General features: G+C 50.5%; 1 protein-coding gene across 3 annotated transcripts; it reads right to left on the bottom strand.

Moving 5' to 3' along the window:
* Positions 1–5,763: 5,763 nt before the first annotated feature.
* Positions 5,764–7,998, bottom strand: SP9 (Sp9 transcription factor). 3 transcript variants are annotated; one of them, XM_069021514.1, is made up of 3 exons: positions 7,887–7,998; positions 7,561–7,614; positions 5,764–7,170 (listed from the first exon to the last, which is right to left on the bottom strand). In XM_069021514.1, exons 1-3 carry the CDS (start codon positions 7,905–7,907, stop codon positions 5,815–5,817), a joined length of 1,431 nt encoding a protein of 476 aa, XP_068877615.1. In that variant the 5' UTR covers positions 7,908–7,998; the 3' UTR covers positions 5,764–5,814. The 3 variants fall into 3 exon arrangements, with proteins under 3 accessions (XP_068877615.1, XP_068877613.1, XP_068877616.1); XM_069021512.1 differs by having other exon boundaries at positions 7,444–7,614; XM_069021515.1 differs by lacking the exon at positions 7,561–7,614.
* Between the last annotated feature and the right edge of the window lie 9,744 nt (positions 7,999–17,742).

A 17,742-nucleotide genomic window follows, 5' to 3' on the forward strand; every position in this document is an offset into this window, starting at 1 on the left:
GAGCCCCTGCAGTAGAGTCAGCCCCCCTATATTGATGTGTGGAAGCTCTGATTTAGAAAGAACAGGAGACTGCCAAAACACCTGTTTTAGCAATCTAAACAAAACTTCTCATGAAGGATTTATTATCCTGTGTAAGAGAGGACCAGAGTAATGTGATAGGGGAAAAGGCATATTCTGGTGGAAAACTTTCATGTTAAGTGCAGCAGGAAAGATAGGAATAACTGTAAGGTGCCTCTGTTCCAAAGGAGGGTCTCTCCAGTTGTTTTGTGTTTGGCTCAGGAATCTGCCAACCACAAAGCAATTGACTCCCACCTGAAGAAGAGTGGACAGCTCGACATCCGCAGCTCTACGCTCTTTTGTGGGCTCTGCACTTTACTGCTCTCCATGTAGCTAAGCAGTGTACTATGTCTATCCTGCCTTTTCACATAGGAAAAGACTGGCAGAAAAATCATGGCATTTTGGATGTATCTGTCTCAGACTACGTGTGGAAGAGCTTTGAAACAAACCAGTCATCCTGCCAGGGGAAGGTTGGTGCGGCTGTGGAAGCAGTGTCTCACTGCTCCCCGTACCTTCCCTAGGCCAGTTTGTGTCCCCTCACCGGTACGGAAGCGACCCTCGGGGCCCAAGACGGCGGCTGCGGGAGGGTGGGGCCGCCTTCGCCACCACGGGGCCCGGCCGGGATGCTGCGGGCAGAGGGGCTGTGCTGGAGCCGCGGTGGGCCGGGCGGGGCAGGCCCAGGGCGGTGCTTGCCCGCTGCGCCCTCACGGGCCCCGCCGGCACCGCCCGCGGTGAGGGGCGGCTGCGCGCGCCCGGCCCCGCCCCGGCCCGCGGGGCCTTGGGGCGCCACCGCCCCGGGCCGAGCGCGGCGCTCGGCAGAGCCGGCGGGGCCCGGCAGGAGGTGCTGTCGCTCCGCAGATGGAGGTAAGAGCAGCTCCAGCGATACCGTCATTTATTTATTTATTTATTTTCGTAAAAGCCGCGGAATAGGGTTAACCCTCTGCGGGGCTGGGCGGTGGGGGCCGCGGCGCCGTGAGATGGTTCCCTCAGCCTGGCGGGGAGGGCAGGGCCCCTGGCAGGGACTCCCCGGCGCCGGAGCGGGGCCCGGCGGCGCTCCGGGGGCGGGCGGGCAGCTCTGCCGGGTGCTCTCCTGCTGCTTGGCCCGGCGGCTGGGGCTGCGTCGGAACGGGGCAGGCTAGCCGGGTCCGTCGGGCGGCTCTCGGGGTGGGCAGGGGCGGCGGGGAGCTTCGGGCGAGGGGTCCCGGGCCGTTTTTCAGGCGTGCCGCCCCGCCGGACCCGTGGCTTAGAATTAACGCTGAGCAATAAATTATTGCTACTCCGAAAGCAAATAGACGGGTGACTCCCAGATGGGGCTGCTGCTCGGATCGGTACAATAAATATCCCTGAAGGAAGCTCTCTATTTATGTTGTCATTGATTAATTCTCGCTACCTCATTTGATTTCGATTTAGAACGATTTGATTCTAATTTAATTAGCATGTAATTTGGATGTACATAATTACTGTAATTATGACATTCAGGTAAGGCAGCTTTAGGCTGAAAGGCAGTTTCAAATTTTCTAGCAGCCTACTTTGTGCCGGGGAGCGGACAGGGACCCCGCGCCCTGCCAGCCAGGTACCAATTAGCACATCTCGGGAGCAGCGCTGCCGCGCGTTTGTGGAACAACAGCGGCGCCGAGGCGGCGGCGGCGGCAGAGCCGCGCCCGGAGCCCGCCGGCGGATGCCCGCCGGGAGCCGCGCCCGGCCGCAGGTGCGGACCCGTCCCGCGGGGCCGCGCGGAGGTTGCGGAGCGGTGACCGTCGAGGGCCCGGCCGCCCCTCCGGGCGGGGGTTCAGGGAGCGCCGAGGCCGGGCCGGCTGCCCCGGGGCGGGTGTGCGCGCGGTTGCGGAGGGCCCGCCTCACCTCCACCGTCTCCCGGAGAAGTTCGCGCTAGCCCGCCCGCTCCCCGGGGCCCTGCCGCGCCGCGCCCCCGTCCCGCCCCAGCCGCCACGGTCCCCCGCGCTCCCGCTGCCGGCTCCTCGCCGCGGCCCGGCCCGCGCAGCGCCGCCGCCCCCGCGGCCGCCCCGGCCGCGCCCCCAGCCCGCGGCCGCCGCGGGAGCGCCTCTAGGTGGCGCCCGGCAGCCGCCGTGCAGCCCGCGCGGGGCAGCGCCGGGAGCGTCCCGGTGTGCGGGCTCAGGCTTGTTCTGCTCTCCTTTTTGTAATGTGTGAAGGATGTTATTCCTTGAGGAAATTTGTAGCTAAATTATTCTTACTTAAAATAAACACTTAGCGCACCAATTACTCAAAGGGGCGGGCTGTCTGTTAGTTTCCCTTCATCTGCGTTTTGAAAGGGTGGGAGAGGATCCTGGCGAACAGATAACGGCTGCAAATAAATTACAGCTCCCGCCGATAAAGTTTCCATTTGAATTGAAAGACTCAATTAAGAATCTGTCCGGGCACGAGATCGGGTGTTTATATATTATCTCATTAGAACAAAAACATTAATGTTACCTTTTAAGTGTAAAACGAGCCGCCGGGTCTGTAACTCGCCGCAGGGGGCAAGGGACACGCTTCCTGCGGACGGGCGACCTGGCGATCAAATGACATGTAGTAGATAATTTTTTCCTGGCATTTTACCTTCTCTCCCGTCTGTGGTGGTTGCTGTGGCTGGTTGGTTGTTTGCCGTGTTTTAACGGCTTCGCGGAGCCGGGTTGAAGTTGCTGTCCGCGAGGTGTGGGAATGGGCAGCAATAGCTGGAACAGGATGTAAATGGGAGCTAGGCTCAGCTCACGAGCAAGCCCGGGGCGAGCGGGGCCAAGGCGGCGGGGAGCCCGGCTTCCCCTGTGCCTCCCTTCCCGCCAGAGCCCGGGAGGGCACCCCTCTTGTTCCCGGTGCTCTCCCGCTCTCGGGTTAGCGTCCTCTTACTAAAGAGGTGAACTACTAAAGAGGTGATTCAAAGACCGAAATCAGATTTATTTCTCGGTTCTCACACCGTTTGTTCGTTAGGTATTTTTGTGTAGAAGTTCCCCAGACCATATAATTATCTCCAACATTTACGAAAGAATGGTGTCATTTATTTTTTAAAAAGGTGACACGCTTTCTGTTTTCTCGGTTAAACAAACCGGCTCTGCGGCCCAGAGATGCTCCTTTCCTCGTTTCTGGGGAGTCTGTAAGTGATGGACGTTTTCTGACCCGAAGGGGCAAAGGCAATGCAAAGAGGTCCTTGATCACTGAGCTGAGAATTGTAACCCCGGCCTGGCAGCAACTGGACCTGGATGGTGTCCTTTGATGTGTTTTATTATAAATCGAAAACAAAGCTGACTTCTGCCCGGCACCCCGCGTGGGTGCATTCCTGCGCAGCCCCCAGGCCGCCCGGCAGGGAGGAGAGCCGGGTCCCGCCGCCGGCCCGCTCTGTGTGTTACCGCCGCCCGAGCGCGTCCCCCGCGCCCGCTCCCCTCCCTTGCCCGCGGGGAAACCTGACGGCACCCGCCCGGGGGCGGGAGGAGAGACACCTTGCCGGGATGCTTTTGGCCAGGAAAATTCCGGAGCGGCTCCCGGGGAAGGTGCTGTCGGCAGCTGGGATGCGAGGTGCCTCTCCCGGGAGGCTCCCTTCCCCCGGGCCGGGGAACGGCCCGCCGGGCTCCCGCCGCCGCCCCAGGGCACAGGCGGTGTCGGCACTGCCCGGCCGCTTTTGTGCAACAGTGGCGCGGAGGAGGTGGGACGCGGTTATTAGTATTCACGGCAGATGTATTTTCTTTAACGCAACGTCTTTATTCCAGTTGGTGGTCGACAGCAGAATCCGTTTCCCGATGCTATTAGCATTCCCCGTTTTATGGAGGATTAAAATATTTGTATTCATCCAATCTGTACCGGGCAGAGTAAATTAACTTTTTTTTCCTCACCCTCTTCTTTTTTTTTTTCTTTTTTTTTTTTTTTTTTAATAACACAATTATCTCATTTAACAATTTGCCTTTAAAAAATACTGTGGCTGTTAGGTTGGTGGTCAGGAGACAAAGGGAGTGAAAATAATTTTCATTTCAATAATTGCCTTCTGGTCAATTTAACTGTGCCTTATTTTGAAAGAGCCTGTCTAAATGAGATTCCTGTCCCAAATGTGTTCCCAGGCCTTAGCCCAGCCTTTAATTATTCCTGAGTTTTTTTCTTCAGAATAAGACGCTGCACTGAGTAATCACAAAGAAGTCAGAGAGCATCCTTGAACCTTTTCAATAGCAGAGCCACTGATATTCAAATAACATGCAAGGACCATTTGACTGCATGGGGACATAAGCATTTCCAATTCACTATTTGCATAGATCAACTGTCTTTGAAAAGGAAAGGAGCAGTTGTCTTCCATAACATTAAAAAGCCTAGTTATCAAATCAAGTGCTTAGTTTGGGGCTTTTAAAACGTTTACATTTTATCTTAGGTTGCCCTTTACCGTTTGACATGCAAATTTGGTGCAGTTAATTTGGACAATTAAAAGGATCTTCAAGGGAGCTTTGTCACCGAGAATATTCGGAGTTTTCCCCGTGGACCAGCTGAGATAAAGTTGGCCAGAACAAATGATGTCTAGGAGATTAATTAGATATTTGATAAGACATGAATCCCTAATAAGGGAATACAAGGCACAGGGGGCTGCTGTGTGCTCTAAGTCAAAATTAATAACATTTAACAAGATTTTCATTTAGGCATGAAATGTCTTTTCCGGAGTATTGACTCTAGCGATTTATTCCCCCGAGATCACCTCCCAGCCTAGGCAGCCTTGTGGCGCTGAAGGCTTTTAAAATTAAATAAATAGTTCCTCAGCACAGTTTGCCTTCACTCGATTTTGGGGACGGTTTCACCAAAGACGCTTAGGTCTCAGCATGGTTCCCAGCTGTAGCAGGGCTCAGACTCGGTTAAAATTTGTTTGGTTTTTTTTTTGGGGGGGGGTTGATATTTTTTTTTAAGTAAACCAAAGCAAAGGCGGTTTGAAAAGAGCGAGCAGAGTGGTTCAGTGCGCCCGGCTCGGGGGCCGGTCCCATCCCCTCCCAGCTATAATTGCTGGCTGTATTTTTAATCACAGTGACTGTAAGAACGATGGAAAGGGGTGCGAGGGCTCCCACTGAAAAAGTGACCCCTGCGAGGACTGGGCGGGGGGAAGGAGGGGACACGAAGAAGAACAAACCCGTGAGTATATTGTTCAGAGTCCTTTAATAATACCAAAATGAAAATATGTCAAGATTTTTTCCATACAGATAAACGCATTTAATTTCTTTAAGAGACCTTAACTTATGTGTGTTTGAGTGAAGTGTTAACTCAACATTTTAAATATCTTTTACATATATACTGACTTCCACAAAGTGCATCAGAAATTTAAAATTAAAAAAAATTAATCAGAACCCCAAAACCTCCCTGAATTTCAGGAATTCACCAATTAAAAAAAAAAAAATCCCCAAACCCCCTATCAGATCAACATTTACAAGAAAAATAAGGGAACACGATCTGGTTTTCTTTTTTTTTTTTTTCTGTTTTTCTTCTTTTTTGAACCCTATTTATACAGATGTTTATGAGATACAGAGGGACCGTCTCAGAGTTGCAGCTGTATTTCTCACCTTAAGCCTCTCTTAGGATGCTTGCCTTCCAACAGAAAGAGAAAAGGGAAACGGAAGAAAGTGTCACTCGGTACCCACTGGCCGGGCGGGACGGGGCCGCGCCTCTCTGGCCCCGCCGTCCGCCGGCCCGCCCCCGCTGCGGCCCGGGGCGCCGTGGGCGGCGGGGCGGCTCGCGTCCCTCCGGCCGGCGCGGGGCACAGTCCGAGCGGCTCCGGCGGCGCTGCCCCTAGGAGTCGCCGGGCCCCGCGGTAGGTTCCTTGCCCGGTCCGCGGGCGGCGGCGCCCACCCCCTCGTGCAGGATGAGGTCGGGGGACTCGGAGCGCGGCGTTTCCAGGTTGCTGGCGTCCGTGTCGCTGTCGCTGCCCTTTTTGCCCCCGCCGCCCCCGTTGTGCGTTTTGATGTGTTTGCTCAGGTGGTCGCTGCGCATGAAGCGCTTGTTGCAGACGGGACAGGCGAAGCGCTTCTCGCCCGTGTGAGTCCGCAGGTGCCGCTGCAGCTCGTCGGAGCGGGTGAAGCGCTTCCCGCAGAAGAGCCAGTTGCAGACGAAGGGCCGCTCGCCCGTGTGCCAGCGCAGGTGCGCCTTCAGGTGCGAGGTCTTGCCGTACACCTTGCCGCAGCCGGGGATGTGGCAGCTGTGCAGCCCCTTGCGCCGCAGGCTGGCCCCCGCCGGCCCCAGCCGCTCGGCCTCCTGGCAGTTGGGGCAGTCGCAGGTGGCGCGGCCCGAGTAGCGGCGGGCGGAGCGGGCCGAGCCGCCCCCGGCGGCCGCGGCGGCGGCGCCCGAGATCATGGCGCTGGCCGCCGCCACCGCCGCGCTGGAGTCCGTGTAGGAGGGCAGCACGGGCTTGAAGCCCTCCTGGGTAAGCAGGTGCTGGCTGGTGGAGAGCAGGTGCGAGGCGGCCGTGGAGCCCAGGCCGGTGGAGCTGAAGGCGGAGTGGGTGAGGGAGCTGAAGTCGGGGTTGTAGGTGCCCAGTTGGGAGTGCAGCGAGGCCTGGGGGGCGCCCGAGTGCAGCGAGCTCTGCAGCCCCCCCGCCGGGTTCTGCACCTCAAGCCAGGAGCTCGGGTTGGTGTGCACATCCCACCAGGAGGAGGCCGCTCCGTTGGCCACCTCGCCCGCCGAGAGCGTGGAGTGGAAGCCCGACTTGTACCAGGACTCGTAGGGGTGTGCCATGCCCACCCGCGGGTAGAGGCTCTCGGCCGCCGAGCTGTGCACTTTGGAGATGAAGGCCGACTGCCCGCCGGGCTCCTGCGGGGACACGCCCGCCGCCGCCGCCGAGTTGGAGAAGAGGCCGCCGTAGTCGCTGCTGAAGGCTGAGGAAGTGGGCGAGGTGGAAGCCAGGCAGAAGGCGCTGTTGGCGGTGCCCGTGCCACTGGCCAGTCCGTTGGAGCCCCTGCTCGTGGCCACCGTGAAGCCCGAGAGGCTGGAGCCCAGGTTGCAGCTGGAGGTGGAGCGTTTCCAGGGGTGGAAGCCCCCTTTGGCGAAGGCGCTAGACTCGGGCAGGGTGGTCAGGGGACTAGTGTTGCCGATTTTGTTGCAGGTAGCGGCCAGCATGGCCAGGGGAGTCGTTCCAAATCTCGGCTCTTCCTGCGGGAAGAGACAAAGCCGGCCCGTCAGCCTAGCCCTTGCCACCTCGCCAGGCTCCCGCGGGGACACGGCAGCGTGGGTAGAACCGCGGCTCAACGAACGGTACCGCGGAAAAGTTTTCTCTTATTTTGGAGGAAGGCTCCAGCCCTGCCACTCTCGGCACAACTCGTTTTCCGCCGGGGACCGGTCTGATCGCTCGAGAGATTTACATCGCAAGCGGGTCCCGACGGAGACAAGCGACACGCGTGTTCCGAGAGGGCTGCTCGAGCGTACCGCCGTTAAACCAAAAATCCCGTGGGGACGAAATGCGGCGTCTCCTCGAGCAACCGTACAGGAGCGACGGAAAAAAAGAGATGGCAGCAAGGCGAACAGTGTGCGGAGCCTTCCTACCGTCGCCTCGCGCAACGCCGGGCCGGCGAAAATCTTTGGAAACCGAGCGTAGTTCTAGTTAAAAAAAACAAACAAAAAAATCCCAAACCAAACCAACAGCAAAACAAAAGAAAGAAGAAGCAGCGCGGCTTCTCTCCGGCCCAACGAGTTTTCAGGCTAAACTCTTTGGGAACGACCCGATGGGCAGCCCGCAATGAAATCCCCCGAGGCGGGCCGGGATCACCTCCCATCCGCGGGTCCACGCGATTTGCGCAAGGGGCAGCCTTGCGGCGGCAACGACAGCTTTTCCAGGGGGAAGCCGCGAGGAAGCGCGCGGTGCGACTTACCCCGAGGATAGACGTAGCCATAGCACGTCCGTGGGCTGGGCGGTGGGGCGGAGGGGACGGCGCTCGGTGAGCGCCCCGCGCTGCCCGGCGGCACTAAGGACACTCCGGCGCGGCGGGGCCAAACTCTGCCTAAGTGCGGGCAGCGCCCGCTTTGAAGTACCGCTGGCGGCGGCGCTCGCCCAATGAGGGCCCGGGCGGAGCGGCCCGGAGCGGCTCGGCAGCCAATCAGGCTGCGCGGAGGTGCCGGCGCCGGGGCGCGGGGCGCGTGCCAGTCAGCGCGCGGAGAGAAAACTCCCCGCTCCGGCCCGCGACGGCGGCGGCCGCGCCGCAATTACCGCCGGCCCCGCGCCCCGGGCCGCGCCTCCCGCCGGGCCGCGACTCCCGCCGCCCCCGCGCCGCCTGCCCGCCGGGGAAGCGGGGAGAGCCGCAGAGGGCAGGAGTCGAGAGCGAGGTCAGCGCCGGCGGAGGGCTGGTGTCACGCCTGACGCCGCTCCGCCGTCGCCTGTAAACTGTGCAGGAGGCGTCCGATGCCCCCGCTGCTGGTGTAGTCACCTGCGATCCTCGCGACCCGTAAACCATACCTGTGTCGCCTTTATTCAACAGGCCCTTTGCCTCCTTTTCTGGCCGTTTGGGAGCTGTCCGTGTTGGATACAAATAACCTAACAGCACCTAATGACATTCTGGGAAAACACGTTAAATTTTTTTTTGTTTGTTTTCATTACTAAATGCTAGAAGTGATTTCGTGCACAACGTATTTCTTACTTTCATTGCAAAAGGAACTGAGGAGGCTTTGTGGTTATATAAAGTGCCAAAAAATTCTAAAGGCAGGGAACCGCCAGGCATCCCTTTGCTCTCGTACCAGGGCGGGAGAGGGGACGAGGGGCATTTGACATCCTGTCTCTTAAGATAGAGGATATTATTTTACAGAGTAATCGCCAGCAAAGCAAAACACTTTGAAAGTCAAATTCGCAGCCTGCAGCACGTTTTTCAAGCCTCATATACTCCCGTGGAAGCAGTGCTGCTAATGGCAGAAGGCTTGCTCCCTCCTAGCAGTGCTAGGGCGCTGCTGGAATAAGCCTCCCTAGCACTTGCCTGTGGCCTCTGCACTGTGCACACTCCACGCACCCAGTGAGCGACAGAGACTTTACCTGCTCTCTGCATGTGCGAAATGTAAGTCCAAACCTCGGCTCCTCAATGTCTTGCGAGCTAGTCCCTTTGATTTGTAATTATTGGAGGCTTCTTAAGTAATTGGCTAGAGCTTGCCCGTACTGTGCCCGCGGAAGATCAATAGGCGTGCAACTTTTCATCATCGCGGTCGGCTCTGTGAGAATGGGAACAGGAGCTTTTCCCCTTCCTTTTTGCCGTTCCCAGTGCAGCTGAGTACAATTCTGAACCAGAAATATGATGAGTGCGTTCAAGCAACGCCGGGCCCTTGCTCTGCGTTTCAGTCAATATTTCCTTCTTCTCGGTGCCGCCTCAGCCATCCAGTGTAAAACCTTCTAGCAGATGCAAAATAGGCATCCCTGAGGAGCAAGATGGAAAAACCGGGAATTTGAGATTATGATTTCGCTTTCCTTTAAATGTTTTTATATATATATATATATATATTTTTTTTTTTTTTTGTATGTGTGTGCTTAAATAAGGTGGGCATTGCGTTTTCTTCTACATTGTGTTATGCAATCTGCAGGACGACTGCCACGCTAGGAAGGATGTCCCTGGAGATTATCTTTTATTTAAACGTCTAAGGCTATTTTCAAAGGGCGCTCGCCTTTTTGTTGCCGCATATTAAACAAAGTCGGGGCAGTAGGAGAAAATACTGTTCTGCGCTTAATTCTTTCCACATTGACTCGCAGCCGGCGCAGGGGTCCGGGTAGTGCATGGCAAACCCTTCCTTCGAAAGGTCTGCCCGGAGCAGATCCTGAGCGGCGGCTGTACCCAGGGGGGCTGTAGCGCTCGGCGGGTGGAGGCGGCAGAAAGGCGGTGGCGGGGGGAGCGACATAAGCCCCGCGGGTGAGGCAAGGAGTCCGACAGGGGCACCCGGGAGCCGTCGCCCAACAGGTGACTCCTTCCTTCCCTCCTTCCTTCTTTCCTTCCTCCTTTTCTCCGGGGGGGGAACCCGCTCTTTCCCTTCCCAGGAGCCTGCCGTGGTGGTCGTCAAGTGGCAGCGCGGCGCTTCTGGCCAACCCCAGGGCGGCGGGGGGAGAGGGTCTTTCCTCTCATCTTGTGGAAAGTCATCAATAAAATACGGCTGGAAGGCAGATCGAGAGCGTGACGTTTAAAAATGTTGCCTCTACATCAGCGAGTAAAGGCATCCGCTGCCCGCTTGCGCTCCCACAGCAAAGTGGGGATTCTGCTGTGCCTGAAGACTGGCGGGTGGCTCTGCCTGCCGCACATCCATCTCTTCGCCCCTTTGTAGTCGGAAAAGTAACTAAAACCCGCAGGAACGAGGCAGGCGGTGGAAAGGCTGAGCGAATGGCGGCGAAAGGGGGAACGCTGCTAAAATCTTTAGGGGGTCAAGTATTTTCTGACAGATTTTTTTCATACTCCAAAAATCGAGTTTTTAAACAAAGATCAATGTGTTATGCTAAAGTGTTGAGCTGACTGTTAAAACATTTGGGGGGATAATGACAATGTAACAAAGGCCTGGTTTGGAGTGAATCATCACCCTTTTAAAAGTTAAAGCAATTTTCAGGAGAATAGCTTTCAGCAAATGCTTTACATTATTCAAAACGGCCAAATAATGCTCTATTATAGAGCCTGAATGCTGCCAGTCAGCCCATAAGTGCAATTTGTGCAAAGGCTCGGTGCCTTATCTCCACTTCTTTATAAAGAGGTGAATATAAAACAATTTCTTCCAAACCCAGACAGAGAGCACGAAAATTGCTTCCCTTTCTGCAATCAGGGCAATTTAACTGGAGTGCAATTAGCACTATTAAATGTCGATTCTGCATAAACAAATCTGACTAAGAAGCGAAAGTGGGGTGAGAACCTCATATAAACTGAAACTGATTTTTTAAAATTATGTATCCGGGTCCTTTACAATTGATCCGTGACGTTTTCATCTTGGAATATATTTACATCATAAATACATTACAGTTAAATCAACATAAATCTAAAAAAAAAAAAAAAAGAAAATCTCAATATGAATACTAATAAAGAATAGCCTAATTAAATGCAACAGTTCACTTCCTTTGAACAATATTGTTTGCCATCTTCTCTCTACGAGTGTCTTTTGATCTGTGCAACTACTAAAGTTGCTGTCTTTAGGAGGTAGAGCTGGGAAACAATTCGTTCATTACAGATGGTTGGGAAGCTCCTGGGTTTATATTCAAGAGCATCAGATGAAATGGCTCGTCTGTTCAAAAAGAGCTCTGGGAAAGAGCTGCCAAATATTTTCCAAATAAATCGATTTAGCAGCAGTTAAATATAAGGTTGCTGTACAATCTCCCCTGCTTCCTAGGAGGGGCACGGAGTTTTACCCAAGGGTGTTACGGGTGGGAAGGGGCAAACCCTTCCAAGTTTAAGAGAAGCAGCCTAATTTTCTGCCAACCAGAAGGGATGTGGGCAGGAAACAGGCAAACTGCTCATTGCCGAGATAAATGATTGCGTCCTGCCAGATTTTTTTTTTTTTTTTAGCAACAGTTCTTCCGTGCGAAACCCCCTCCCCCCCTCAATTACACTCTTCATTTACGTGGTCTAGAAACCAGCATTGATTATCAGAGCAACTCAGAGGGGTACCTGGTGATAAATTAATAACTTCAGTTAGGAAAAGGCTTCCCCACTATTCTGCCCAAGACTAGATACTACAAGAGGGAAGGATATATAGAGATAGTGTTTAAATACAGACCTTGGTGCCTGTTGAGTCCACTGAATTCTTTCCACTGTAGAGTTTTTAATTTGTGGGTAAAGAAGAAGTGCAGCTTTTGATTAGACGGAAATCTTTTATAGCTAATAAAAAGGGGATGAACACTGGGATCAAATAGATCATGGAAATTAAATGAAAATTATGGCACTCTCCCACAATTTCTGCTTGATCTTTCATATGATGTTTGTTACATGGTGCACTCCCCTCTCCTCCTGCCCCCTGCACACTGAGCCCCGAGGTGGAGCATCAGGCTGGGCTTTCATCTTTTCCTCGATCTTTAAGGTGACACTATTTAGGAGTAGCAGGGAGACCCATATTACCCTGTGTTTAAAAAATCTACACAATAGTTTCAGAAATCCTGTCGCCTACTGAACGCAGTCAAAAGCGTGTCTGTGGAATTAATTCTCTTCCGCTAAATTTATTTGGACCGTGTATTTTAAAGCTCCCTTGTTCTGTTTATCTCAGCCGGAGACACGTTAACAATTCAAGGGAAGACTAGTGTCAAAGGAAGGAAGGTGACTGCAGACTGGATGATGATTTTAATTACTACAATTATTGGGAGATTATTCAACAGCATCATAGATTTGTTTTCTGCCTTGGTAGGAAAGTCTGAGGAACACTGTGCGAAGAGCATTGTACGAGGATTTTACCTCTTGGTTCACATGCTTTCCAGTGCTGTTACGATGCATAGGTTAGGCATGACAAGCTCAGACTGCAGCAGGTTGGAAATTCAGCCAGTGCTAGCGTTCAGAAAGCTTTCTTAAAACGCAGGTGTTTCTAAATAGAAAGAGTTTAATTAGTAAACGCTTGCACCCAACGTTTATAGAGCGTGAAACCGCCTTTCCACCCAAGTCCATTAAAGCAGCTCTGCTGACTCGGTAATGAGGTGTGTGCGGTGAGCAGGGCAGCGGCGGCCGGGACGGCGAGCTCGGCGGTCTCTGGCAGCGCCCGGCCCGCCCCGGCCCGTTCGGCTCCTCCGCCCCGCGGCTCCCCCGGCGGCGCCGGTCGGGGCGCGGGGAAGCGGCAGCACCGGGCGGGCGAGCAGGGGAACGGCCGGGTGCCTCACCGGAGCAGCCTCACCGCGGAGGACTCCTGTCCCCACATTTCTCCTAGCATCCCGCTTCCGGTACCCTCCTAGCTTTTCATACCACGTTTTTAGCCAGGCGTGACTCAGAATGTTGATTGTGATTAAGCAAGCTGTCTATCTACAGATAGAGATATGTGGCAGCGTAATAGGCAGGATGATTGACATTACAAAGTTCCCTTCGGTCCACAATGACCAATAAATCCTCCTGCAGCTTTTGCCATTTAATGAATTGCTGGTTTGGCAGAGGAAAATATGCCAAACCCCCATTCCTGTGTTCCCTTCTCCCCCCTCACCCTGTCCTGGGATTAGGGCAAGGAAAGAAGGGGAGCCGTTCATTATGCTCTTTCTGTGTTCTGTAATTACTGGAACTCAGGCTTAAGGTGAATTTCAGCTCAGATCATGAACCATTTCACGTTCAGATGCAAGCTTGCAATACTTTCCTAGTGGCAATTAGGAGCCTATTACAAGCCATTAGATTGATCAATGTACCTTAAACAATGTGAATGATTTATATGGCAGAGAAAAAAACCTTCTTACATCCATTGTACTGTTCCAGCGACCAACCTGGCCCTGTGTCTCCATTCATCACAGCTTTAAACAACAAAAGCAATTTATTTAGAAAAACTTAAATGCAAAGAAACAGTCTCAGTTCTTCGTCATGTAGGGCATCTGAGCTTTATCTCTTTATTGTCAAGAGATGTAGGCTGGAGGAATTCAGATTTGTGGGGGAAAAAGGGAGGGGTGGATTTGCTGGTTTCCAAATTAATTAATTCACCTTGTACCTGAAAGAAGGAAACAAAGAGATCCCTGACTACTTCCTAAAGAAGACACTAATCTGCTGTGCATACGCAACACAAGGATGAAAGCAGTGGCTTACACATATATTCAACAAAGTGTTTGGTTAGATTATTGTAGCCTTTTAATGACAGCAGGGACACAGAACCACAATCCCTGGAAGTTCCAAGACAGCTAAGGAGTGGAAAGCAGGCTGGGATGTGCCAGCTGATGGAGGGACAGGGTAGGTGCAGTCTCCTCCACCACGGATGATTATTCTAACCATTCTACAACTAAGAAATTACAAAATATCAGCTGCTATGAAAGCCAGAGCTGGTACCCTGTAGGCCTTGGGTCTGTCTTTGCCTCCTTTCTGAAGACCCAGGGAACCTCTCACACCTGGAAAATTCCTCCTAGCTCCTGGCAACCCCAGAGTGAAGGGTTGGGAGAGACTGGTGACTTTGCACTTGCCACCAATTTGTATGGGGGACAGAGATTCAGTTCAGACGGAACAGGACCATGATTTGCTATTCATTGAACAGATGCCCTCTGTTTCTTGCATTTTCCTTACCCTTTTGCTAAGCTTATTCACCTTGATACTTAGCACTCCAAAATTAGTCTTCTCTATACATACCAAGTGACTTAATGAATCTTTGGCTTGGTGTTAAACAGTTCTGACATGCTCCAAATTGAAACTGCTGAGAAACAAAACCCCACACATGTGAACTAACTGAGCCATTCTTTAAAATGAGACTTTAATGGGACCAGTGTAACTGGTGACAGTGTTTGTTAGAAAAAAAGCCAACACATCTGTAAGTCTTGGTTCAGCTGGAGATTTATTTTGGAATATCATATGAGAGAGAATGTTATTAATTTAAGATTCCAATTATTATTTGTGTTTCAGCTACAATCTGGTCTCTGGAAATTGCTGCAATGCTTGTCATAAGTCACTGTTTTGTCCCATAATTTTCTGCAAGGATGTAAGCATAGAGCTCCTCAGTATCAGTGCAAAGAAAAGAAACAAGGGATGGGTGTTAAGTTCCATCAAGAGATACAGCTCTTTTACTACAAAACGTGGATACAGCCATTCCTGATTTTCAAAGTTGTCCATATAGGATTGATAGTATTCACTTATTTAGTTATCAGCTGCTTGCTTTCTTGCTAGAAAGGATTAGTAAAACAAAATATCAACCATGTAAAACCAAATGATAGTTTCAATAGGAATAAGAGCTGTCCTCCCCCTTTCCCAAAGGAGATCCCACATAAAGAAGAGCATTTATGTTGAGAGAAGACCATTTCTCTTGAGTCTGTCACATACTAAACCCAGTTCTTCCCTTTCTTGTAGACCCTACGCTATCAAGAGCTTAACCCATAGAATCAGCAGTGTGTCCTGCTTACCTTAAACTTGTTTTTTATCATGGAGGAGACATCAAAGAAGAATAAAAGTTCTGGAGGCCTCTTTCAAAAATTTTGTAGAGATTGTCCATTTAGTCACATTGTGCTTTAAAGTCCTTTTCCTTTTCCAAAGCTTTGTATTTGTCACTTTGCCCAGGAGTGTTGCTGGGCCAATCTCCTCAGGACATGTTCTGGCCTTCCTCTACTTTAAGTACTGCTACAAAAACAGTCTACTTGAAGGGATTTCTGCAATCCTTAACTACACATACACAAAAGCAGCCCATGCTTCCTAATATGCTGTTTCAGGCCCTTACATTCCAATCTGGCTTGCATTGCCCTTTAATTATCTGTCTTCTTATTGTGATCAAGTGAATTTTTACTAATCTCCACATTTATTGTTAAGGTAAATAGATGCTGCTTTTAATCAGTATGGAGGGCCAGACCAGTGCAGTTTGAAGTAACTTAAGTCAACTATAAAGGGTTCAATGTGTGTATAATTACAGAGGACGTCAGCTATTCACTCCAGTCTAATCCAGTGTCTCTTTAGAGACAGGCCTCTTCCTTTCCCCTGCTCCCTCTCTCACCTGATTTGCTCCCAACTGCTCCACAAAGCCAGCAAGAAGAATGCTGTGGAGGCCAAGCCAGCAGCAGCCCTCCTGAACTTCAGGCTGGATTAATTTAGTGGATTGGAACTCCTAGGTGAGTGTAAGCATACAGGTGCAATGTAACACCTTCCAACAAAAAATTGCATCTTGGCCTCAGTATTAAATGTGCTATTATCAGAAGAAGCTGGAATAATGCATGCAGTCACTTTAAAAGAAAGTAGGTTTCCTTTGCGAGCATACTTATTATTTCAATAGTATTTGAGAACTAGTTTAATAGTGGCCACGTTGTTGCTTACTAAAATATATTTGAATTTAACACATATATATCTAGGTAGTTTTTCTTAATTTTAGTTTGAATTATTCCTGAAGTTCTCATTAAATTTACCATTTGTAAAGGACAGATTAGATGAAAATGGCTTTTAGAAAAATAGAGCTGGAAATTATTTTGACCTTTGTGACCTGGAAGAGGTGATAATTTGCTGCAGCAGTAGATACTGGACATATCTGACATTTTAGGTATTCCCTCATAGTTTTGGACCTTTGTACAGATGAACTCCACCTGGGACAACTCAGCAGTCAACTCTTTGTTACCTTAATGTAAATGAGAAGACTACAGCTGTCTTAAGCAATCTAGGTGGACACCACCAATGGAAAATTAAACTTGGGCAAGGGCAATGCTAAGAGAAGAATGTCTATTATCCACAATAATGCTCCTAACATTTTCTAAACAGCTATTACCTGTGTCTGTCCGTAATTGTCCTTGTTACAGTAATGTTGCAATCTTTCTTTCTGAACAGTTACAGAAATTTCTCTCCACTGACTTTTCCATATGTAAACAACCTATACAGCATTTTGTAATGTAAAACAAATGTGGTAAGTAGGTTCCACATTAAAAAATCATTTTGAGTGGAATGTCTGAAATGCTCAAGGGATTTTGTGGGGGGGAGGTTAGAAAATACCACCACTTGCATTCAGTTTCCAAATGCATTCCCATATATGCAGATGAGTGTCGGTAGGACCTATGGAGCACATTGTTGCTGAATTTGGATTGTCACTGAGAACAAATAACTCACTTTCTCTTTTGGAAAATGATGCAAAATAAGCTGTAGTGGATTTTTGTTATCTAGTATTTCCCATGGCTTTTACTGCACATGAACATAACTAAATTTTTATATTGACAATAAAAATATTTGTCTATTTAGAAAACAACATGACTGCAAAATTCCCAGTTACGGCAAAACAAATAGAAGCCAAAATCTCTATCACCACACCCCTCTATTTGTAATGTTTTTAGATCAAACATGCTAGTTACTCTCATTGAAATGTGATTCTCTGTAGGGGCAGATCATTATACACCTCAGAGAGATTGAAAGCAGTGAAACAAAATGCAAGTTTCACATTTCTAAAGTCTCATCTCCATATTAAGAAATAGGATGTTCACAATTCCCATGCAGTACTTAACACAGTGTAACTTGATCCTCCATGATGTATTTTGGAGGAAATTTAAAGCTCCAAGGTTTGTTCACCTGAGACATGTACAGAAATGTGTACTGTTTGTCTGTTTTTTTGTAAACATCCTGTCTGAAAGCACAGCTCTAAGAGGAAGAGGAGGCGGTGTCCTCCAGCTCTTTCCTATTATCACCGTACATACATCAGTATGAAAAATCAAGCAGCCAGACCTTCCAGCCAGTACCCAGTATGTTATGCACTAACTTCAAAAGAGGCTTTATCTGAGTGAGGATTACATGTTCCTATTCAAAGTAAGATGTTGAAGCTAGTGCACACAGAAACTTGTGCTTGTTCAGAGGAAATTTTCTAAAAATGTGTAAAGTGTAAAATACTTTGGACAGCTTTGGAAAGATATGTTGTATGATGCTTTAACTCCAAAAACTGTTTTGGAACCCTCTTTTCCCAGTAGTGGGAGGGAGTGCTGATTTCCAGAACACAGAGATGCAATACTGCATTTTTCCAGGGAGTAGCTGTGGTAGCCACAAATTGACTAGCCACATTCCATGAAGCAACAGGAGCACAGGAACAACTCTTTGTGCCAGAAGTGCATACTGGAGATGCTACAAAATGTGGTTTATTGCCATGTGGAGGATGGACTGAGCCCATATAAAACTGGATGTT

This window comes from Aphelocoma coerulescens, chromosome 7 (assembly GCF_041296385.1).
Source record: "Aphelocoma coerulescens isolate FSJ_1873_10779 chromosome 7, UR_Acoe_1.0, whole genome shotgun sequence".
Classification (NCBI taxonomy): Eukaryota; Metazoa; Chordata; class Aves; order Passeriformes; family Corvidae; genus Aphelocoma; species Aphelocoma coerulescens.

Excerpts from the sequence above, each read along its gene's own strand:
- SP9 (XM_069021512.1), bottom strand. The coding sequence starts at position 7,907 with ATGGCTACGTCTATCCTCGGG. Across the intron at positions 7,615-7,886 it reads TGGCTACGTCTATCCTCGGG|AACTACGCTCGGTTTCCAAA; the intron begins GTAAGTCGCACC and ends TTTTTTAACTAG. Across the intron at positions 7,171-7,443 it reads GGATTTTTGGTTTAACGGCG|GAAGAGCCGAGATTTGGAAC; the intron begins GTACGCTCGAGC and ends CTCTTCCCGCAG.